This window comes from Protomyctophum parallelum (assembly GCF_964188405.1).
Source record: "Protomyctophum parallelum genome assembly, chromosome: 1".
NCBI classification, from domain to species: Eukaryota; Metazoa; Chordata; class Actinopteri; order Myctophiformes; family Myctophidae; genus Protomyctophum; species Protomyctophum parallelum.
This window is the reverse complement of record NC_139697.1, coordinates 94,515,236-94,539,887: the sequence shown is the minus strand read 5'-3', so window position 1 is coordinate 94,539,887 and position 24,652 is coordinate 94,515,236. Positions and strand designations below refer to the sequence as shown.

Genomic DNA, 24,652 nt, shown 5'->3' with positions numbered 1-24,652 from the left:
TGGTGGGTGTTCCTGCCTGGAACAACACATTTTCAGATGGGGGGTCGGCAGCCAATTAATATATATTTTTGGGGGTCCTTGACATGAAAATGTTTTGAGAACGACATATATATAAACATGAGGTTTATCAGAACACTGTCAGGATTTATAGAAGACATTTGTAGAATCGTCCTGCAGGTCTAAATGGGTTGAGTCAGATGGCTTACAATGAGTACTAAGTTAGGCCCCTATAGGCCAGGGGTTCCCTTCCCAAAGTGGGGTCCGGGGACCCCCAGGGGTCCTTGAGGGAGTTCCAGGGGTCCCCCAGCTAAATGATAGTTTGGAACCAAATGGACCCTTATGGGACTGTGACTCAGAGTCACTCCTCCTCCTCCTCCTCCTCTTCCTCTTCCCCCTCCTCCCCCTCCCCCTCCTCCTTCTCCTCCCCCTCCTCCTGCTCTCCTCTCCTCTCCTCTCCTCTCCTCTCCTCTCCTCTCCTCTCCTCTCCTCTCCTCTCCTCTCCTCTCCTCTCCTCTCCTCTCCTCTCCTCTCCTCTCCTCTCCTCTCCTCTCCTCTCCTCTCCTCTCCCCTCCCCTCCCCTCCCCTCCCCTATTTATTAACAGTTTGTAGAATTACAGTACAGCACAAACTCAATACAAAGACTGTTAACTGTGAGTGGACGACCCAATTAAGCATTACACTTGTTTACAACAGGGTCCACATTGTTCAATTCATCAAAACATTTAGAGACATACAAATAGACACTTCTATATAGTTAAAGAACAGAACAGGAATTCATCATATAGGAAGCAAAAAGGGAAAAGAAAGGAAGCCAATGAGGGTTAAATGGGTCTTTAATGCTTCCAACTCGAGTAGAATTATTAACGTAACTGTACACGTGTCCGGAAGTGGCTCTGGAAGGGCGGCTGACGCTGACGTCATGGCTTACATAGACAATATAGAACTCTATCTCTAAACCTAGCAACTTAACTTTGCCGGTTCGAGCCCCGTTGATTACTTTCCAACAACACCGACTAGTTGTTTTGTGAGGTTATTGTTAGGGCTAGTTTGACATGCATTAGGCTACCCCCATTTAGTGGTAGGCTATTTCTATCTCTGGGACCCCCAATTTATATTGTAAAATCAGGGTTAATTTGTTCTCTGAGAGTGTTTAAATCATGGAACATTGTCGTGTATATTTGTACGTCTAATTTTGATGAATTGAAAATGGTGGGCCCTATTGTAAACAAGTGTAATGCTTTATGGTGTCGTCCACTCACAGTTAACAGTTATTGTATTGAGTTGTACAGTGAAATGTACTGTAATTCTGCAAAATAATCAATCAATCCTGCCTGTACTATGCTAGTGTCGACTAGGCTATATGGTGCTGCTCTACTACCCGGCTATAGGATCAAGGCTCTTTAGTCGAGTATGGGAAGCCGTTTAGGCCATAAATGCATAAGGAATTAATTTGGATAATGGTAATGGAGATATTGTAAAAGTTGTCACTTTATTAATCCCCCAAGGTTCTTTTTTAAACAAAGAAAGTCTGAGTTTCTATATGGCTATGGGCTATGGTATAGTAATAATAATCATATATATGTGTGTAATTATTTCCATTCGTTTTGTTCCCATTTTTCACTACATAAGTAAATAAACTAATTCTCTTTTGGGAATTTGCACCTTTGCACACCCACAATATGAAATATATATGAAAGCAGGGAATCATAGCTTGAAGCTTCAAATTGACATATTGGTCATGTTCAGTTTCACCCACCAGTTTTGGAGATATGGCTTATAGAGCAATGTCTTACAGAGAAACAGCGAGTTGAGAAAACAGGCGTGAAAGGTTCACTTGTGGTCTTTACACCTATAGCTACATGTTTAAGCATTTATTTCATATTTACATGTCGATTTCAGCTCAGACACTTATTGTCTCCACCAGGCCGAAGGCATGGGGGGAGAGTATGTTTTGCACTCCGTCCGTCCGTGTGTCCGTCCGTCCGTGTGTGTGTCCGTCCGTGAGGAGCTAATCTCGGCCACCGTTAACCCGGTCTATGCCAAATTTTGCACACACACTCCCTGGATGCCAACGATCAACCTCTGCCCCAAACTTTCCAGAACGGCCCGTTATAGCGCCACCAGGAGGCCGCTTTGTGCAAAACAAGTTTTTGCACAGTACACCTACAGATTTTGTCCAAACATCACGCAAATTGGTACACAGTCTCTCTAGAGCCATTCAACGAAACCGTTCTTTCAGATTTCTCAGACTCCATCCTGATTGGCTAAGATTGGCTTCCAAAGTTCACAGGAGTGCTCAGTTTCAAACAAAATGCTGCAAACACATCGCGTGATTTCCGTGAAATTGTGCACCCACATTCCCACTAGGCCGAGGACGAAATGCCACATGAACAATTTCAACTCAGCCTCAAGGTGGTGCTATAACTGGCCCAAAAGTGTTTTTACCTCTAACTGCACGGATCTGTGGATAACTTTGTATGCCAACTCCCTAGAGGCCAAGGAAAAACCTTTGCCTGGAATTTTTCACATCTGCTCTTTATAGCGCCACCAGGAGGCCGACATATGTAAAACACATTTTCTATTATTACTCCTTCAGATTTTATCCAAATTTCACGCAAATCGGTACACATGATCTCCATAGTCATGTGATCAAGACAGGTTTGTTTGATTTCTCATATTCCATCCTGATTGGCCACGATTGGCTCCTACACTTCTCAGGAGTAGCCCGTTTTGTACAAATCGCCACAACTCCTCAACGCAGCGTCCGATTGCGATGAAACTGCACGCATATTCCCACTAGGCTGAGGAAGAAATCCTGGTGGAGACCTGTGCCCAGAAGGGCACTTTTTCTAGTTATGAATGTATTTGAGTAAATCCTTAACTAAGATCAACAGGAGGTGGAGCTGAAAAGATAAGGGCTCAAAGTCAGACCAGCTTTAATCTATAGAGTAGAAAGATAAAATATAGAAAATGTTTGTGCTCTAAACACAAGGCTTTCTACTGCTGAAGACAGGTGCGACAGGCCAGTATAGTCCATAAGCAAGAAAGTAGGCATGCACATTGCATGTATCTGTCTGTCTGTCTGTCTGTCTGTCTGTCTGTCTGTCTGTCTGTCTGTCTGCTATGACAAATGAACATTGGCACTGTTTGGATGCACACATCTAATATTGTCTTATACTTGCACTAGTGCAAAAAGTGACATGGTAAAAACTAGAAAAAGTGCCCTTCTGGGCACAGGTCTCCACCAGGATAGGAATGTAGGACATTGCAGCTTGCCTTCATCTGGTGGTTGGATAAAAGGGCAACAAAAGTAAATTATCCACAGATCCGTGCAGTTAGAGGTAAAAACACTTTTCGGCCAGTTATAGCGCCACCTTGAGGATGAGTTGAAATTGTTCATGTGGCATTTCGTCCTCGGCCTAGTGGGAATGTGCGTGCACAATTTCACGGAAATCACGCGATGTGTTCATGATTTGCAGCATTTTGTTTGAAACTGAGCACTCCTGTGAACTTTGGAAGCCAATCTTAACCAATCAGGATGGAGTCTGAGAAATCTGAAAGACCGGTTTCGTTGAATGGCTCTAGAGAGACTGTGTACCAATTTGCGCGATGTTTGGACATAATCTGTAGGTGTACTGTGCAAAAACTTGTTTTGCACAAAGCGGCCTCCTGGTGGCGCTATAACAGGCCGTTCTGGAAAGTTTGGGGCAGAGGTTCATCGTTGGCATCCAGGGAGTGTGAGTGCAAAATTTGGCATCGACCGGGTTAACGGTGGCCGAGATTAGCTGCTCACGGACACACGGACGGACACACACACGGACGGACACACACACGGACGGACGGACGGAGTGCAAAACATACTCTCCCCCCATGCCTTCGGCCTGGTGGAGACAATAAGATGATATATAGCGGATGTTTCGGTCCTCTTTCGGACCAATGGTCATGAAGCTGATCGAAGTGCTTCTCCGGCTCCCCCCATTGGCTCTGGGTTAATGTGCCCGCACAGAGTACAAAACACATGTTGGCCTAAAGACTGATCCAAGTCCAACACTACAACTTATGATTCTAGATGACTATTTCTATGCATAATGAATTTATATACCTTGTGTTGTTCTTCCTTATTGTAAATCGCTCTTGATTATGAGTGTCTGATATATAAATGCCTACATTATAAATTGTAATCAGTCCATTACCACTAGTGTTAAGAGGCCAAAGGTCCTGCAAGAAAATTAACACCATGGACTAGACATACTGTACAGTGAGTGTACACAAGTTCTCCAGTACAACCCAATCAAGCATGGAAAGTAAATTCAATCCAATTACCTCATCTAAGAGGTAATTTCATTTACAAGTAGTCCAACCAGATTTTGGTGGATATCTATTAAATTAAGTTAAATAAGTAAGTACTTAAAGTTAAATAATGAATACCCAAATACAATATGCAGCCATATTAAATGTAATATATAGATGTATGGGATATATATATATATATATATATATATATATATATATATATATATATATAGCTTGTAGATTTTCTGCCGTAAACCCTGCGGACGTCACGTCCGCAGAGTTTACGGCAGAAAATCTAGCCAATGAGCGGCGCGCGTCCCTTGGGCCGTTGGCCAATGAGAGGAGACGGAGGGGTTTATGAAACGAGCACAGAGCCTCAGTCAGTCACTCACTCTTTCTTCAGTCTTCATCAACCGAGAGGTCCAACTGAACACACTACTGCAGCGAACTAACTCACGGAATCGGTCCCTTTTTGTTCAACAGAGAGCTCTAACTGAACACACTGCTGCAGTCTGAACGGCATCGAGGCTTTTATCGTTTAATTCTTTTTTTAACCGTTTTATTTGGTCAAACCATGTCCTCGATGGAATTCAGCAGCAACGCGGTGAGTGAAATTTAGTAATACATTTGTAACTGTATGAAGACCGAGTTTAGCTTGTTGTTGTCGTGCCGTTAGCATGCTGCGGTTGTGTGCACGGTCGGAGAAACGTCGGTCACACTACAGCTAAAAAGCACTTCCATTCGGCTTTTAACGTTAGTTCAGTTGTGTAACTTATTATCGTTGAAGTGACTTTAAATCCGTTTAACGTTTCCTTGTCCTCGGACTTCAGCGCACCGCTCTGCTACCTTTTACATTAGCTTGGTGAGCTAGCAGCAGCATACCAGTTAAACGTTAACACAGGGCTGCCATATTTCAGAAAATGTCAAGAGTGAGACTCTATAGTGTCTTAATGTGTTCGACGCCGTCCGAAGGGCGGCGGCGGAAAAAATTGGCTTTTTTTAATGTCGATTTGGCCCGTTTTAACGTTGATATTTAACCTTAACACTGATGTCTTCACCTCCATGCCAGCTGCTCTCCCTGCACTGACAGCCTCCTCATGCTTATAGAAATGAAAAAGATATCTATCTATCTATGCTCCTCAGACCCAGCCAGCCAGCCAGCCAGCAAGCCACACACATAGTGCTCAGACACAGCCAGCCAGCAAGCCACACACATAGTGCTCAGACCCAGCCAGCCACACACATAGCTCCGTAAGGGAGTGGTTGCACCACTCAAAAAATCTTCAAAAAACTGAAGAGGCTACTGGAGATTGGAGAACCTGATTTGGACATGATCTGATGCAGGACAATGTCACTATGACAGAAAGAGAAGATGGGTCTGGCCACATTCATTCACCCCATAATCTCAGTGGAAATTGGGGAATATGTCAGAAAACTGGAATGTGGGAAAATTCCTTATTTTTACATTGTCTTAGTTCAAACACATCTGTGGGCTCTCTCTCTCTATGAACAGAAACAAGTCGCGATGCAGCCCCTCCCCCTTCACTTCACTTCACACACACACACACACACACACACACTCACACACGACTTTGTCCCTATAATGTGCACGGGCTATGGCACCGTTCCACTTCCTCATATCACGCAAGTATAGAAGAGAGATAGTCACAGGTCGCTTACTCACTTGTTGTAACTTGTGTGGGCTATATTGTCTTCCATGAAAAATATTTCGAAGCGATGTTAAACTCTGCATGGCTCATTTCCATGCGTCAAACAGTCAGGGACCCTGCTGAAGATTTGGTCCACTGTTTACCCTCCTGCATCAGCGCTGCATGCAGATCGGCTATTTTACCGTTTGTGAGGAGCGTGCGTTATTACGCGGCGGAGCCGCAGAGAAAATTGTTATTTATCATTATAATGCGTGTGAAATGGCATGTGTGGCGTGGTGCGTGGTAAAGGGTTAAATTGCGTGACTGTCACACTCAAAGGGTGAGACATGGCAGCTCTGGTTAACAGTATGGTGCCTCATTGTTGTCTTCGAAACTACCAATTCAACGCTTTGTTGGTTTAAATTCCGTGTCTCTCTCGTTTTGGTTGCCCGTTTCCTCGTTGCTGGTCTTTCAACGGACTTTAAACGTTGTTTTTACACGGTGCATTTTCAACTTCTGTTTTTGAATGTTTGTAAACAGTGGCGAAACCTGGACAACCCTGCACTCATGGGGAAGGCCGTCGTCGCTGGTCCAAAGAGACCTGCACTGGGAGAGCTTTCCAACTTTCCAACAAGCAAGGTGACTAACACCGAGGTAATTTATTTTAAATGAGAATGCTCAACTCTTCAAATGAGAAGACCCCGGACACATTTGTTGCATAAACGGCTGACAAAAATTACCTGGTGTAACCCTGAGAATGTGTTTTTAATTTTGTTTAGTCTCAGAAGACTGGAGTGGCAAAACCATTGGCCAAAACTGCTTTAACCCAGAAGACTAAAGTAGCCATCGTTGACCCACTACTACGATTTGAGGCACCTCTTCAAGTGGCACCCTCCACCCTGCCAGAAGAACCAGCAGATGTTTCCATGAAGGAGGAAGAGGAACTGTGCCAGGCCTTCTCTGATGCGCTCCTCAAGGTAGAGGACATCGATGCGGAGGACTCTGACATGCCCCAGCTTTGTTCAGAGTATGTGAAAGACATCTACGCTTATCTGATGGATCTAGAGGTATGTGATGCCATGTGTTTTCATGGATTCAAGTTCTCAGTCGCCGCAAATTATTTCAGTCATTTGGATGGAGGCATGTTGGCTGCTCTAGAAGCTCTAGTCTAGTCTGAACAAGACTAATTGAGCTTGTAGATCGGCCATTTTTGGTTATTTAAAATGTAGTGCATTTGTGCACATGGGTTAAAGTTCTCAGTACTTGCCAGAAGTTGCCACGACAGCCATTGGATTAAATCTAAGTCGGCATGTCTTCTATGCCTCCTACACATGGCACTGGTGTATAGCCTATCTTTGGTTATTTATATTGGTTCTGTTAAGATTAGTGTTTGAAGTGGTGAAACTAGTGATAGTTTGTCATGCTATCACACTGGATTTGGCCTAAAACATTATTTCCCTGTATGCATTTTATTGCTTTAATCCATGTTTTTAACTACATGATGTGACCCTGTGTCTTGCGGCAGTGTCATGAGATATTTTATTTGTACAGGTACAGCAGGCTGTGCGACCCGAATACATGACTGGCTATGACGTCACACCTCGCATGCGTGCGCTTTTAATTGACTGGCTGATCCAGGTTCACTCCAGATTCCAGCTGCTGCAGGAGACTCTTTATCTCACGGTTGCCATCTTGGACCGCTTTCTCCAAGTAAGGGTGATGTGCAAAATTGTTTGTTAGCAAAGAAAGATGTCCCACCTGATTGTATTCTATGATTAACTCGCCAACATTACAGCTGTACTGAGAGTTTGAATTATCCACTCTTCTGCTAGCTTGTTTCATAAAAATCCATGATGGACATGTTATGAGCTACTTTCTGTCAAGAAATTCCATGTAGGTGATTATTTTTAAGTGCCAAGCGTTTGGAATTGGACGCACTCTTTCAGTTACTCAGCATCCTGCTGTGGCATTTAGAAACTGGTTGTACGCAGCACCTTGATTGATTTCCAACTAGCACTTCCAATGTTTAATGTTTTGCCCCTCGGTCTAGATGAGGGGGCTGTGTGCCAGTGGAAAAGTGATGCAAGCTGCTCCTTTACAGATTCAGCCAGTTTCAAGGAAGAAGCTCCAGCTGGTTGGGGTCACCGCCATGCTACTGGCTTCAAAGTATGAGGAGATGTACGCCCCAGAGGTCCAGGACTTTGCCTACATCACAGACAACGCATTCACAACACTTCAGATCAGAGAGATGGAGCAGGTGGTGCTGAAGTGCCTCAACTTTGAGCTTGGGCGCCCACTGCCTCTGCACTTCCTCAGGAGAGCGTCCAAGGCTGCAAGTGTGAGTCTTGTTCACTAACATGAACTGGAAGGTGTAGTGATCAGACCTTTTGCACTACGGCTTTGTCCAGGCTGCAGACGGATCAGATTTGTGTTTCTCGACTGGGTTCTGTGCAACATTACCGTGCAGATTGTTTTGGCTGTGAAAAGTACATCAGGTTTCAGTGCCCAGACTGAGATGCAACTAAGCATTTTGTAACTTTGAAAAGTACATTTGGTTGGGTATTTGAATGTCTTCATATGGAGATTCCTTTTTTTTGCTGTTAAGAGTCAGACTTGATAAAAACTTACGGTAATCAAATTTACAATCTGGAATCTTCTGGATGGACAAATCTGCTTTGTGCTGACTGAAGTTCTCTTAACGGCCTAAACTTTCTGTGGTGACTGTTCGAATGGCAAGGATATAGAGTATTGATATATGCTTTTCAATGGTGTCTTTCTTTCTAGTCTACTGTTGAGAGACACACGCTGGCCAAGTATTTCATGGAATTGACACTCCTAGATTACGACATGGTCCACTACCGGCCGTCTGAGATTGCTGCCGCGTCCCTCTACCTTTCTCAGCTGCTGCTAGATGGCCTGCCATGGGTGAGTTCAGTTGTCCAGATTCAATCATGTACTGTCTTCACTTAGACATTGTGACACAACAATGTGGGGGCATGGATATTTTGGCTTAAGGCTGGTACTACTGGTCAGTCACAAACTTATCGAAACCAACATTTAGAACCTGTAATTGAAGCACTTTGTTGCAACGTAGTAACGTATTTGAGTCTGCCTAACCCCTGTATGTATTGTTGAATAGTAACAGATCTTTAAGCTTGACAATTATCGGGTTCTGAAGTTGTTTTTCTTCATCTGTTGCAGAATCCTACACAGGAGCACTACGCCACATACGACGAAGCGCACCTCAAGCCCATCATGCAACGTATTGCCAAGAATGTAGTTGTCATCAATGAGGGCAAAACCAAGTTCCAAGTGAGTTGGCAGTTTGATTGGTGCTTCCCAACCTCGTGGATCAGGGCCCACTAGTTTGACCAACCCATCTAACCACTTAACACAGCAGCCTTTCTGCTTTTTTTTTTTTAATTTTTTTTATTATATACAGAATTGGTATTTATCAAGGCTGTCAAAATGTGTGAACGTCAGTCTCTTGACTGTTCACTTCGAACAACACTGCCACTGAGCTAGCTTACCATAGCTTATTTTTGTGTCGGAGCTGTGTGCCTGTAATGTCGCCTCGGCCAACAAAGCAGGAGACTTTTAGAAACCTTTGCTGTCACAATAAAAGCATTTCAGCTTTCACAAGTTTAAAAGGGCCATTACAGCATACGGGCATATTTCACTTGGCCCCTATATGACGAGACAAGCAAAGTGTAAAAGGATTAGGCCTACTGATTCAGTGGCATTTCACATTGCGACAGGAAGAGTGTGCACCTAAACATTTTCTCTAATTCATTTCTATAATGGTAAAAGTTGTCACTTAATCTCAAAGGGATTTTTTTTTTTATAAACTATTTGTAGAAATGAGTTTACCAAAACTATCAAACAGCCCTACTCTGTGGTTCTATGGACTTTTGACAATGGCTTGCAGCAATCTGTGGGAGAATCTGTGCGATGAATACTCTAACCTTTCCTCTGTCTCCACTAGGCTGTCAAGAGTAAGTACTCGGGGAGCAAGCTGATGAAGATTGCCCTACTGCCGCAACTGCAGTCTTCTACAATTAAGAGCCTGGCTGCTCCCTTGATGGAAAACCTCTGATTTTGAATTCAGATTTTTGTTTTGGGCCATCACCTGCACCATAATACAGACCACTTTTTTTTTTTTTTTAAGCCTTTGTTACTATTTCAGTTTTTTTAGTGAGGTGTAACTATGTTCCATTTTTGTTTTCAACAGTTCTGAGCCAGATTTTAGTTTGCGCTACATTGGAGTAACTAAGCTACTGTGGCATTTGTTTTAATCAAAGGTTCGTTAAATTTTAAATGTTTTGAATTGGTACAAGCACCACCCAGTCCACAGATTCCTTGATTTTAATCACTAGGCAACTGTTGCCCGGGACAATGTAGGAAGGCCTCCTTATGTACATATTCATATAATTCCCCTCCTGTGAAGGGTCCAATATATTTCTGTAGTTTGCTTGATTCAGGAATGTTGTATGAATGCTTTTTTATTGGATATGCATGCCTTAGCTAAGTTTCATCATCAGTGATTGTTTTTATTGTCTGAAGTAGACAAACCAAACATTGTCTATATTTGAATAAATGACAAATGCAAAACTATTCATCTATGCTATCTGTTTATTACTAGAATTATGTTAAGAGCATTGGTCAAGATCACGTCAGAACCCAAAACTACTTAAAGAGCAATATGTCACACCAGCCCACTTGAAACTAGTGAGCTGGTTGAACCCTGAGAATTATTGATCTTGAGTTGGAGCCATGTCATTTCTCTATGCAGACAATAGATTTAACCACCTGGTTTACCATACTGTTTCCTTAGTCTGCTATACTACAAGACTAATGGAAACTATAAGCAATGTGGTTCCTAAATCATGTGCCTTGGGATCGTAACAACCAAGCACTGTACATTTTACTTTGTGCACCCTTTCCCATGGAGGCATTCTACACCCAACCCCAAAAATTGCCATGTGTCCTGTAGTTATGACATTGACCTGTGAGCTAGTAGCCTGGCTCCAGCCCTGAATTGCTACCATTGAAAAATAAATGTAACTTCAGATGAGTGTCAGGCTAGTGAGCTTGTAGATCAGCTATATTTGCTTACAGGTGTATCTTGAGCTTTTCACTTGTACACCATGGCGACAATGTTTGACACCCTTTGGAACAGAGTTTGTGTAGTGCACTGGTGCTCACCTTTGATTCTGTGGTGCAGTACAACACAATTTACCCATACCAGTCTGCAAAAGGATCAATTTGAACCACTTTGAGGTGCTCTGTGGCCTAATTTCAAACTAAGGGGTTTTGAAATGAAAAAGGTTGAATTGAGCTTTGCAGGTATACAGTAGTCCAGGATGTCTTGTCTTCTAGCCTCGGTACCCAGGCTTGTCTAAGAGAATCCAGCTGTCTCAAAGCGGCCATTCTCTGGCAGTGACAGTGTTCACAGATACAATACCAACTGGGCTCACAATGGGAATGGAATGTCGTTGAATGCAGCACTAACGGTACAGAGCGAGCGGCGAGTTCTACATGGGAACAACGTGGATCTCATGACCAGACTTGACCTCTTATTCCATGATATGATTCTATGACTCATGCCTCAAAATCTGGTCAAAGTTTCAGCCAGATTAGACAGATCCCATGCCTATTGACTTCCATGACTGACGGATTGCAATTATTTGTAATTGTTAACATGGTTTCCGTTCACCTGTATATAAACAGCTGGATGAAACACACAAATGTCATATTTCCACTATTCCTTCCATTCTCCTTTTTACCACTGTACACATGGCTGTTTTGGGATTAGTTTAGTGTTCTGGACACACAAACACATGGCTCCATTTGTATTCTCTTAATTAAATTAACACTGGAGGAATTTACTGTAGATTGGTGTTCCAGAGATTTAAAAATATCAGTTGTGTGAAGTAGGCTGCATTTCAAAGGCCGGCACACTAGAGGGCAGCCGTAACACAACACAAAACGGATGTAGCCCACCATTAAACCCCCCAGAAGAAGCAGATACAACAACATGAAGGCTGTCACAGTCGACGACCACTAGAAGATATGAAGACCCAAAACATCTCGGATCCCTGTAGCCCTGGTCCTCTACCATGTTCATAACATTATGTTACATCTACCTGTGGCTGCGCTACACCCGCTGCTACTCCGCGGTGCTGAGGAACACTTTGCGCCGCAGCAGCACCTCCAGATGCGGCTTCACCTTCTGCACGTTGTACCCGGAGAGGTGTCCTCCTGCTGCTGCTAGAGGACACCCTGAGCCCGGCTCTGTTCTGATCACTGTGGGAGACAAGGCTGTGTACATCACCGAACCTCAGGTGAACTACCTATATTAATGAATGAACTATAATGGTGCTAGTGCTAGCTCTGGTCCATAGCCTTACTACGGGGTAGTGTAGTACGTGGGTTCTCAAAGGATACAGGATAGTTGGGCAGTGGGCACTATAGACAGTATGGACATCTGGGCACCTACAATTGGCTATTTTGTCCAAAATATTAAAAACCCTAAAATGTTAGAAAAATGGTCTTAAGTAATGTAAAATATACGTGTTGTGAACATGCACGGTGCATCGTTATCAGACTTCATTTTATCCTTCAACTTGTTTAGACTATATGCCCCAAAATGACGACAAATGACAAAAGGACGATATACAGGGTTAGAAATGTATTACATGTTCAACATGTTCTAATCAGTAATCATGTATGATACTTTACATTACTTTAACAAGAAGACTGTTTTCCAAATATTAGAATTTTGTAACATTTTGGACCAAATAACCAATTTTACATCGAGGTGCCCACTCTTCCTGGCGGTTACCATAATGAACTGGAAGGGATGGTCCGTGTGCTTCACTGTTTGATTAGAGCTGTTATTTATTATTTATTCATGGTGTTCTGTTAGCCAAACGAATCAACATGTAAATCTACCGTTACAGGAAAGTAATATGATCAACAATCCCCACCTCATAAAAGAAGCTAAATTGGCAACCCGTTGAAATGTGTGTGAGAGTTAATGTGTGTGAACCAAATGCACTCTCAGAGTTACAGACCACTATAAGGGTCCATTTGGAACCCTCCTAAGGAACCCCGAGGGTCCATGGACCCCACTTTTGACAACCACTGAGCCATAGAGGCTGCTCTGTGTGCAGCTTGCTTCACTGTGTTTTGATCAGAGCTCAGCTGTGATGTATTATTTATTCATTCCCATACCCTACTCATTCATACCCAAATTAATTATCTGAATGCACCAAGCCTCTGTACGTGTGCCTGTGCACGTCTGTAATCCACGTAACTCGAAAAACCGTTCGCCCCACTGATTTCAAATGTGACACACACGCGTTCCATACCACCACAGGGAGTGCAGTGCCCGGTGTCGACTGAGTCCACCGGATAGCCGGTTGTCCAGAACCAGGACAAAGCCTCTGCTCAGGGCAGGGCCCAAATTAGCCAATTGATCACACCTGACCATCCCTACTAGATCTCCATATATGGAGCTGGCTTGTTCTGACATCACAATGATGTTCTGACATCGCAATGCTGCGGGCGACTCGGGGCGAGGTTGCATCATTGCCCAACGGGCACAGTTTTAGTAACGTAAAACCATTATAGGAAAGCTGTATAAACAATCCCCACACCATTAAAAACAGTAGGTGTTACTCTGAAATTGGTGACCATTCGAAATGTGTGTGAGAGCTAATGTATGTGAACTGAACTGTGAACCAAATGGAGAGTCTGAGACCCCACACCTGTGTGTGCTGTTCACTGTGGTATTAGAAGCGTTATTTATTATTTAGGAATTCTGTTCTGTGTAACCAAATCAATAATGAATGTAAAACCACCACTACGGGGAAGATATTAACATTCCCCTCAAACGATGAACCTCCTTGGCGTTACATTGACATTGGTGACCCAGTGAAATGTATGAGAGCAGTGGTCGGTTCTCAAACCTTTTAAGCAAACAACCTGGGAACCTCGCAAAATAATATGGGGAACCACTGGTCTAGTGTTGCTGTGTCCTCCTGTGTTTGTCTGTCCAGTGTCCGCACAGCCTCGTGTTGATTTCGTCAGCTAAAACTATGACGAAATATGTTCGACTACGGTTTTTTTCCCTCCACTGACAAAAACTAAATAAAGTAAATAGAAATCAACTCATGATAATATCAAATATGACCAAAAAAAACTAGACAACTTTTTTAGGGAGGGACTAATGGAGAAGATATCCAGTAGAACTAAGTCATTTTCTGCAGGTGTCACATCAAATGGGTGTCAAATAGCAGATCTACAAGCTCACAACATGTCGCATGGCAGCATGCAGCTATTACGTGGATTTTGTCGACTAAAATCGTATGATATCTAGTCAACTAAAACTAGACTAACACTAATACATTTCAGATGACAAGATCAAACTCAAACAAACTAACAATTCGCTGTGAAAATCAACACCAGCCCAGCCATATTTGGACACGGGTGACGTCCCATCGATGACCTCGTTTCCCCGCGAGGGGCAGGAGGGCTCATAAAAGGTCCAGCCATACGACCGGCACAGTCAAAGAATCTCGCCGTCCATCAGTACATACATTTCTGCCCCCATCATGGTTCAGTCAGTAGAAGACCTGGACTCCTTCCGAGCCATCCTGGAGACGGCCGGGGCCAAGCTGGTGGTGGTGGACTTCACGGCCACGTGGTGCGGGCCCTGCAAGCACATGGCCCCTCGCTTCCAGGAGCTGTCGGAGAAGGGCGAGAACCAGAGCGTGCTCTTCCTCAAGGTGGACGTGGACGAGGCTGCGGACGTGGCGGCCGCGTGCGAGATCACCTGCATGCCCACGTTCCACTTCTACAAGAACGGAAAGATGGTGGACCAGTTCACCGGGGCCAACTACGACAGGCTGCTGGAGAGGGTGGGCGTGCTGCGCTCGTGAGAGCCGTTGAGCAGTTGGGGCAGAGTCGTAATAGATGAGAGTTAGGACAACTCGGTTAACTTCACGGGGCCAGTCCAATGGTGGCTCAGTTAACTTCACGGGGCCAGTCCAATGGTGGCTCAGTTAACTTCACGGGGCCAGTCCAATGGTGGCTCTTCTACATTAGACTTCTATTGACGAAGAGTGACAAAGGCATTGGAGTCTATGGGCTTTAGAGTGACAAACGAGTTATATGAACCATGTGACTGGGTTCGAGGTCCAAGGTTCAAGGTTTGTCTTTCTTTGTTGTTTTCTGCCCCCTCATTGGCACTGGCTCTGGGTAGGGGCGGCAGTGTCTCAGTGTCTCAGGGGTAGAGTGTCCGGTAGAACAGCTGGATGGGGATCCGGGATCAAACTGCATTGGGAACCTTCCCCAGAGTTAGTGGAAGTCCAAGTGTCCTTGAGCAAGACTCTGAGCCCCTAATTCCTCCCGATGTTTAGGTTGGTGGTGCCGTGCATGGCTTCCTCCGCCATCGGTGTTTGAATGTGTGTGTGAAGGGAATGGGTGAATGTTAGTACACAATGTAAAAGCTCTATATAAATGCACCATTTACCATTTTAGGCCGATGGTGCAAGAAAGAACGGCTACAAAAATACTGTTCGGGGCTGCAACCCCTGCAGAAATTCCAGCGCGCTTATCCTCTGACCGTAACAAACGAAACTGTTTGTGCACCAGAGTGCCATTTCTAGTCGCAGTGGGAGGGTGGACATGGTTGTGACTTATGATGTTCCCAGACGTGGTCACAGCGTCCCCAGTTCCATGTCACATGTCGTCCCCCTCTCTCTCAGTTTCCCTGTCGTTCTCTGATGTCCTCGAAAGAAACCGACCAGGTGATTAAATACAAAAATTAGCTTGGAGCCAGCTTCCAGGCCAGGTTGCCTACCCTGTGGTACGAGCAGCAGTGACAGCGTTATTGGAGGTACACTCTATATGTACAGCCCCCCCTCAAAATGTGATTTGGTGGCACGGTGGTAAAGTGTCTGTCTGCCCATTGCCCTCCACCACGGAGGTGGGGGTTCGAACCCACCGCAGTGCATCCTGCTTTGTCAAGCGTCTATAGACAAATCCACGGTGGGGTGCCATGGGCACGGCCATAGCTGTGGTGTACTATAGAGCGTCGCAGTCCCGACCCTTTCATGACGACGCCTGGCCCAGGAAATGAATCGCAATGCATTTTTCCCATAGACATTTCAAAAAGTATTTATTTAAAGACCTTTTAAGCGTCGTACGAAGCCAACTCGAGTCGTGACAAATCATGACAACACACACAATATTTTGGCTCAAAACAAATAATTACATAGAAGAAAAACAACAAAGAAAGTGTTGTAACCTGCCGTTTATTTCTACTTTCTAATTCTTTGTTTACTCCACACACCAGCTCTTGACTGTGAGATTTCCGGAAACTCTTCCTAAAGTGTTCAGTTGAACCCATTCTGGTCTCCTCAATGTTGGTTCCGTGTGTCAACCCCAATACCCCCTAATAATTAGTTCTAATCGATGTTTCTACTAACATAGACATGTTGTGGTGTGTGTGTGTTGTTTCTATAGGCATGTGAGGACCTCAGCAGTTGGACTGTGCTGTCACCGTCCCCCTCAGTGGCTGCTGGTCCCCGGCCAGAGAATGTTTGCTTCATCATAGAAGCCACAGCGCATCATTCTGATGTCACACGCAGTAATAATAAAGTATGCATTATTACCCATCACAGTATGTCGTTGGTGTCTGGTGGAAACCTCATATGACCAAAGCGGTTACTTTTCAGAACTCCGATTAAATAGAAATATCAGATCTGCAAGCTGAAAATGCATCGCGATACGACGCATTTAGAGGTTGCAGATGATCTATTTCTGCTACTTTTTGACTGACACTTAGTATGACGAAGTAGGGCCTTCATTTATGAAAAGAAAACATGGAAAAAGTTTACATATTGTGGAGATGGGAGGTTTCTGCCCGACAGCAACGACATCCAAATACTGTACGTAGGAACAGATTCAACAATATTATTCAATTTCTGACACGCATGTTTGTGCTTTTAACATTCAGCATCTATCGTTATTATTGTCCATGGCTGTAACTGAATCCACCTCTTGTATGATCTTTTAGCGCATGTTACTGTGCATGCGTCTGCGGATGGTTTTTTGGGGGGTTCTAAACGTCTGTGTGCACATTTTGAAACCTCTTGTTTACTAAAGATGTCATACTTACTGTCACAGTGTGGGACAGCAACCGCATATCTGGGTACCTTAAGGATCTTTGGCAGCGCGGTTGTGTTGCTTAGCTTGCTTGTGTGAGCTTGTAAGTCAGCTATTTGTGGCAAATGTTCGCCCTCAGTATTTGGAACAAAGGCAAGTGATACTTTTCTGGTGATTTTTTGTGAATTCTGTAAAAAAGGTGAAACCTCTAAATTGTGATAGTGTATGTAGAGGGCCTAGTGATTCAACGCGTGTAATTCAATGGCCCAAACCACACCAAAGGGTCAAGACGGTTTTAGCGTTAATTCCTTGCAACCGTTTGGACCCAAAGAGTAGCATGTTGACCCTTTGGTGTGGTTAGGGCTGCAAGCGTCATGTCCAGGGATTGGACTAGCGTCATGCCCAGGGGTTGGACTAGCGTCATGTCCAGGGGTTGGGCTAGCGTCATGTCCAGGGGTTGGGCTAGCGTCATGTCCAGGGGTTGGGCTAGCGTCATGTCCAGGGGTTGGGCTAGCGTCATGTCCAGGGGTTGGGCTAGCGTCATGTCCAGGGGTTGGGCTAGCGTCATGTCCAGGGGTTGGGCTAGCGTCATGTCCAGGGGTTGGGCTAGCGTCATGTCCAGGGGTTGGACTAGCGTCATGCCCAGGGGTTGGACTTGTACATCAAGCAGCCTTGCACTACAGAAACAGGAGATAGGCTCCTGCCATATGGTTATGGGCCTCATGGATCGGCAAGGCTGGCTTGCTTACTTACTTGCCCCTGTACTGTCTGTCCGTCTGTAATAAACATAAAGAACATTTTACAGTGTGTTTACCAATTTAATCCAATCAAGAGAGAGCAGTCCTTTATCATCAAATCAGCACATTTTGTAATGTGTTCAGGTGGTGTATTTATAACCTGTTATGATGCTATATGTACTGTACTGTACTGTACTGTACTGTACTGTACTGTACTGTACTGTACTGTACTGTACTGTACTGTACTGTACTGTTGAATTATTTTTTAATACATTTTTATCTAAATCTATTAGTGTGATCAGCCCTGTATTATACTTTGTTGTACAATAGATCTACAAGCTCACAAGCCCGTCGCACAAGCGGCGCATTGTGATGGAGGCAGAAGTTTGAAGCAATTGTGCTGTTGATTTGAAGTATTATCATGCAGCCCTAACTTGTGTGATATGTTTTATTTAATAAATTCTTCCAGAAAAACTGCTTTTTTTAATTTTTATTTTACAGTTTTGTTTTGAAACTAAGCCCCTCAGCCAATGGCACACTAAGCCCACAGCTCTCCTCACCCACCCACCGTGACTAGAGATTGGTGGTACAACATGCAAGAGAATGGAATGCAGGCTGATATAGAATGACTCAAGTTTATTTTATTTTATTTAACCAGTGAAAGCACATTGATACTAAAGTCTCTTTTACAAGTGTGGAAAATAATGTTACACAGCTCTGCCAGAGCCCAGAACCAACAGATACAGGACAACATAATACTGTAGGACAGACAAATAACATTTGTAACAGTAAGCACAGTGCCCACTACCGAAGGAAGCTTAAAAAATGACCAGTAAAACTAATATAAGAACTAAGTAACAATGTTTGCTACTAAACTATTATCGGACTGTGTGCCGATGACGATCCTTTTAAAAATCACAGAAGGCAGTTTGAGCAGTTTGAGCCATTTCATGTTTTTTTGTTTGCTTTTTCTATGTTCAGGTGGTGAAGTGGTCAGAGTGCTGTGTTCCTCTGGCCAGCCGCTCAAGGCGGTGTGTAATGTGTTTCATTTGTAATGTTCAGGCGGTGTGTAATGTGTTTCATTTGTAATGTTCAGGCGGTGTGTAATGTGTTTCATTTGTAATGTTCAGGCGTTGTGTAATGTGTTTTAGGTGGTGAAGTGGTCAGAGTGCTGCGTTCCTCTGGCCCGTGAGCCTGGTCAGACGTTCAGGGCGGTGTGCCAGGCCAGCGTGGACGACTTCAGCCGCCTGGGCGTAGCCTTCATAGAAGACCGCCTGGCGCTGGACAATGGATTAGTGCCTTCAAAGATAGTCTGTGAGTTCCCTTCTGGGCCTGGGCCATGGCTCAGTGGTCCAGGCACCTTGTGGCTGGTAATCCAGTCTGGCAGTGTGCCGCGTCTTCGACTCGCGATCCCGACGGCCTTCACTGCATGTCTCCCCCCCCCCCTCCATCTCTCTCCCCATTTCCTGTCAGCCTACTGTCGGTCCCTCCATAAAAAATATAAAATAAAGGCGAAAGCCACAAAAAACATATATAAAAAAAGAGAGTTCCCTTCTCCTCTGTGAGTTCCATTCTAGGTAGTGTTGATTTTGTCGACTAAAAACTATAACGACATTTTCTTGTCGACTACCTTTTTTCGTAGACGAAAACAAAATGAAAACAAAATAAAAAACAAAGCTACGATGACTAAGACTAAACATATCAACAATTTCGGCTAAAATGTTCGGGAGGGACTAGTGAAGAAGAGATCCAGTAGAACTAAAAGACAAGTCATTTTATTTAGCATGCTGAAAATAGACGATCTACATGCTCAACGCGTGTTGTGAGCATTCTCGGTAATGACTTTACCCTTGACAACCCTTGCTTAAGTTTCTATTTGACACTTGTAAGCAAACAAACTAATACAATCAAATAACTTTTTGATATTAAACGTCGATACATGAAATGAACATTTGACTTTAATTAAACAATGAACATTAAATATAAAACACACACATAAACTGAACTTTCTTTAATTAAACCAAGCAAATCTACTACAAGGTCGTAATTTGCTTCAAAACCTTTGAAAATATTCGAGATGGCGGGTTGAAAGTGGTATAAACAATCGTCATTCATTGACCACATAATTGCTGCTAGCTATGTCGTCAAAAAAGCTATATTGATGGAACCCCATATAGCGCACTAGCTCTAGAAGAGCCATGTTGTATAATCGTATACATATCGTATGTGTTCAACTCAACAACATAGCCATGCAAAATAACATCGACAGCTACTGTATGAGGTGACGAAAGCTTGACCACAACGAAACCTATTTGGATTGGCATTGGTCAATCGCTTTTGAGGTGGGGTTTAGCGAAGGGTCAATTGCAGATGCCTATGTTGTAAAAAAAAAGCTATATTGACGAAACCCATATAATATAGCACTCTAACACTAGAAGAGTCATGTATCTTACGGGAGGTACATTTTGCAGTAAGTATATATATTTTTATTTTATTTTATTTTATTTTATGTTTCCCCTATAGCCGTTCTGCTCCAAGAGTCGTCCCTCAAAGAGCTTTTGGAGAAGCCACGGACGGAGAACGCAGACAACCCGTCGTCCCTCGCTCTGGACAACACGCAGACGGAGATCGTGCTTTCTGTAGTGTCGCCGCCGTGTGACGGGAGAGACGCGGAGCCGGACCTTCAGCACGCCCAGTGCAGGAAGGGCAGCCTGCTGCTACCACCCGACGCCAGGAAGAGGTTCGGGCAGAGCGGGGGTCCTCGCTTAGTGTGCCTGTGGCCCCTGCACGTTAATACATTAATGTGACCTGACCTGGCCCTCGTATTTATTTTGATTATTGGTACAATATGTATACATATTTCAGTTCACATGGGCCCTATGCAATGTTTATATTAACTATATGACATGGTCAGTCATATTTCAGTTATCTGTCACATGGGCCCTATGCAATGTTTATATTAACTATATGTATGACATGGTCAGTCATATTTAAGTTATCTGTCACATGGGCCCTATGCAATGTTTATTTTAACAGGTAATTATTAATTTCTTTATTCCAATGTTGTTTTGTTTTTTTTGGGGGGGGGGGGGGTTTCTTCTTTCTGGAAGAAACCAAAAATACCAAAAAGTCTCCATAGACGCATACAAAACAGGAAAAGTGCAAGCACTCCAGGTTAATGTTATCTTCCAATGACAAAAAAAACCCACAATTAAACCAATACTAATAATTCTACTAGCCTACTAATAAGGTGTTTTCCTATAGGTTGGAGGAGCGCAGAGGCTCGGAGCCGCTGTGCAGCGGCAGCCAGGAGCCTGCGGGCCACATGTCGGCCCACAGCCACACACACCTGCACCTGTCCAACTGCCACGAATGTCTGGAGCTGGAGAACAGCACCATCCTGTCTGTGAAGTACGCCTCGGCCGAGAACATCCCCGATCTGCCCGACGACGCCGACCGCACTGCGCCCAGCGGCAGCGAGGACGAGGGCCTGGGCGACTTCCAGGTACGGTGTTTGTTTGTCTGTGGACAGCAAACCGTGATCTGGTTTCAGTCCGTAGTCTTTCGAATCATTTTCACTTTAGTTTTTAAGTCACATTTCAGTCACCCGTAATGTTTTAGTGTTAGTCTAGTTGACTGAAATGTATTTTGCCGGGTCTTGATGGCGTCGTAATGACACATTTTACACTTGCTGAAAATTGCCGATCTACAAGCTCACAACGCGGCGCATGTGAGCTTGTAGATCGGCTATTTTCAGCATGCAACCAAGCGTAAAATGAGTCCACTAGTCCCTCCCTAACATTTTAGTCTACTTTCTATTCGTTTGACGACATTGTCACAAAATGTAGTCATAGTTTTAGTCATCGTGGCTTAGTTTCTATTTAGTTTTCCTCAGTGTAAAACGGTTGGTTCCTGGTGCCGTTGTTTATTTTGTCTGTTGTCGGGCGGAAGATCTCATTCATGTCCCAAAACGGTGAACCTTTTCAGGATTTCAAATTCAGCAAAAGTAGCAGTTAGGATGCTACGTGTTTTGTTTGTGTAGGTATACTAGGCTAGGGCAACACAGCCAAGAAGTGGTATCGTCATCCAGTTCAATTAGGCCGCCAATTTTAATATAAACAACAATAGGGATGCCAGGTTGAAAGTGATTCATCGTTGAAGACCTATTCTTTACGATCTCCACGGACCATGTATGCTACTCAATCGATTATTAACCCATTTTGACCTGAGCTCAGATTCTAAAAATGTCCTGACAGTTTTCTGAAAAAGCTATGTTTCTATGTCAGTCGTTCTTCGATTTTAAAAAAATAGCAGACCTACAAGCTCGTAGCGCGCCACTCGGTGGCGCGCTATGAGCTTGTAGATCTGCTATTTTTCAATAGCTAAAGTATAACATAATGCTAACACCAAAAGGGGTTCAAAATATTATCAGGTGCGCTAAAAACTGCAGTTACAGTTTCAAGAGTTAAGTCATTAAATCCCGTTTTAAATATGTGATGATATGCATTTATGACATGCATATTTAAAGGTGGTTGCACACTGAACGCGTTTTGCAGAAAACCGACGGAAAAACGCAGCAAAAAAAATCCGAAAAACGCAGCCAGTGTTCATTGGACCTTGAACTGTTGGCGACCTCTCATTTCAGGACGACGACACGGGTTCGGGCCGCGGCCGGGACGGGACGGGCAAACCGCCAAACGTGCTGGTGTACACGGGCGGCAGCGAGGAGCGCTTCCAGCAGATCCGCGGCCTGCTGGCGGAGTGCGTGGACACGGAGCGCTACGTCATCTACCACCTGCTGCCCCGACACGTCCTCACACAGCCCTGGACCCACTGCACCACGCTGCTGGTGCTGGCCGAGACGGAGGCGCTCACGCCACAGGTTGGTACCAGGGATGTCAGGGGGTACCGTCAGGGGGATGTCAGGGGGTAGCCGGTTAGCCTCACGCCACAGGTTGGTACTAGCGATGTCAGGGGGTACCGTCAGGGGGTAACCGGCTAGCCGGTTAGCTGGAGGCGCTCACGCCACAGGTTGGTGCTAGGGATGTCAGGGGGTACCGTCAGGGGGTAACCGGCTAGCCGGTTAGCTGGAGGCGCTCACGCCACAGGTTGGTACTAGGGCTGTCAGGGGGTAACCGGTTAGCCTCACGCCACAGGTTGGTACTAGGGCTGTCAGGGGGTAACCGGTTAGCCTCACGCCACAGGTTGGTACCAGGGATGACAGGGGGTAACCGGCTAGCCGGTTAGCTGGAGGCGCTCACGCTACAGGTTGGTACCAGGGATGTCAGGGGGTAACCAGCTAGCCGGTTAGCCTCACGCCATAGGTTGGTACCAGGGATGTCAGGGGGTAACCAGCTAGCCGGTTAGCCTCACGCCATAGGTTGGTACCAGGGATGTCAGGGGGTAACCGGCTAGCCGGTTAGCTGGAGGCGCTCACGCCACAGGTTGGTACCAGGGATGTCAGGGGGTAACCGGCTAGCCGGGGTTAAGTAGGGAAAGCCAGTCTGAAAAGGTGTGTTTTGAGTGTGCTTTTGAACATGTCAAAGGTGGGGGGCAGCTCTGATGTGGGCTGGGAGTGAGTTCCACAGTGTGGGGGCAGGGCCACTGTCAGGCCCCCAGGCTCTCTTGTTGGACTCGTGGGGTTCCAGTAGGCAGTGTGGCAGTGCTTGACCTGAGGGAGCGGGTGGGGGGGCATGGCGTTTGGATAAGTTCAATATAATAACGTGCACAATACTGGGGAGGTTGTATCTTGTCACCCTGTTCTTCTATTGATTTAGCTTGTGTCAAAGGTCATGTTACTCTATTAGCCCATTGTAAGGCGGGAACCCCTTTTGGTGTTGTTAAAGCACATTATGTTGTGCTTTAGCTATTTAAAAATAGCAGATCTACAAGCTCATAGCGTGCCACCGAGTGGCACGCTACAAGCTTGTAGGTCTGCTATTTCTTTTTAAATCGAAGAACCACTGACATAGAAACATAGCTTGTAGAAGACATTTTTAGAATCTGATCTCAGGTCAGAATGGGTTAGTCACCTGGTTCTGCCCCCCTTCCTCCCCCCCCCCCCCCCTCCCCCTCCAGCTGCAGGCCCGTTTCCTGCACTACCTGGGCGTGGCGGGCGGCAGGGTCCTGGGGCTGTCGTCCACACTGTGCCCGTCGGGCCTGTGCCTGGAGGCCAGGGAGAACCGGAGGCAGCGCATCGGCAGGCTCGGCTTCACCAGGGAGGACGCCACGCAACTGCAGGTCGGTCTAGACCAGGAGTAGACACGGGGATTATAATCGCTGGCACACTCGCAAAAGCATGAGAGAGGGGATTTTTACTTTTGAAATAAAATATTATATTATAAAATGTGTTTTAAAGGTATATTCAGTGATTTCACTCAAAAAACCTTAGGTTTCGTTTTTGGCTGTGGGACCCAGCCTTTCGTCCAATCAGGATAGAGAGTCAAAATCGAAACCTAAGGTTTTTTGACCCCCAGGGGTTAACTGGGGACAGGGAGGAACTCCTTATATGGCCAGCACACTCTATAGTAGGGAGGATTATCACAACAAAACAAAAAAATAAGTGATATTTGAATTAAGTGAAATCACTGAATATACCTTTAATTATCATTTCAAAGCGTTTTCAGAAAAAACTTCCCCCCCAAAAAAGCTAACAATTTCATGAATTAAAAACAAAATTCTAAGATTTCTTTTCAGTAATTTTCATGAAGAAATAAAAGAATGGTCTAAGAAAGTATAGAAAATAGCCGATCTACAAGCTTGTAGATCTGCTATTTTCACTAAGTTTGGGAAAACATC

General features: G+C 44.7%; 3 protein-coding genes across 4 annotated transcripts in view; all 3 read left to right on the top strand.

Annotated features, from left to right (window-relative positions):
• Nucleotides 1-4,771: 4,771 nt before the first annotated feature.
• Nucleotides 4,772-10,481, top strand: LOC310860436 (G2/mitotic-specific cyclin-B2-like). Of its 2 annotated transcripts, none has more exons than XM_083767337.1 (8): nucleotides 4,772-4,897; nucleotides 6,483-6,581; nucleotides 6,722-7,009; nucleotides 7,494-7,652; nucleotides 8,044-8,280; nucleotides 8,727-8,867; nucleotides 9,144-9,254; nucleotides 9,928-10,481. In XM_083767337.1, the coding sequence occupies exons 1-8, from the start codon at nucleotides 4,868-4,870 to the stop codon at nucleotides 10,036-10,038; spliced, it is 1,176 nt and encodes a 391-aa protein (XP_083623463.1). In that variant the 5' UTR covers nucleotides 4,772-4,867; the 3' UTR covers nucleotides 10,039-10,481. The 2 variants fall into 2 exon arrangements, with proteins under 2 accessions (XP_083623463.1, XP_083623462.1); XM_083767336.1 differs by having other exon boundaries at nucleotides 6,483-6,596.
• A 1,489-nt stretch (nucleotides 10,482-11,970) lies between these two features.
• The window catches only part of hlcs (holocarboxylase synthetase (biotin-(proprionyl-CoA-carboxylase (ATP-hydrolysing)) ligase)), a 68,872-nt gene continuing 56,190 nt past the window's right edge, over nucleotides 11,971-24,652 (top strand). Inside the window, exons 1-7 of the mRNA XM_083760684.1 lie at nucleotides 11,971-12,286; nucleotides 16,476-16,610; nucleotides 19,006-19,168; nucleotides 20,378-20,594; nucleotides 21,119-21,359; nucleotides 22,500-22,736; nucleotides 23,933-24,094. Of these exons, the coding sequence (XP_083616810.1) occupies nucleotides 12,062-12,286; nucleotides 16,476-16,610; nucleotides 19,006-19,168; nucleotides 20,378-20,594; nucleotides 21,119-21,359; nucleotides 22,500-22,736; nucleotides 23,933-24,094 (1,380 nt within the window). The 5' untranslated portion in view covers nucleotides 11,971-12,061. The remainder of the gene's footprint in view (nucleotides 12,287-16,475; nucleotides 16,611-19,005; nucleotides 19,169-20,377; nucleotides 20,595-21,118; nucleotides 21,360-22,499; nucleotides 22,737-23,932; nucleotides 24,095-24,652) is intronic.
• Nucleotides 14,561-14,887, top strand: LOC310870114 (thioredoxin-like; the record flags this gene model as incomplete). The annotated part of the gene is made up of 1 exon (XM_083781166.1): nucleotides 14,561-14,887. The coding sequence occupies one exon, from the start codon at nucleotides 14,561-14,563 to the stop codon at nucleotides 14,885-14,887; it is 327 nt and encodes a 108-aa protein (XP_083637292.1).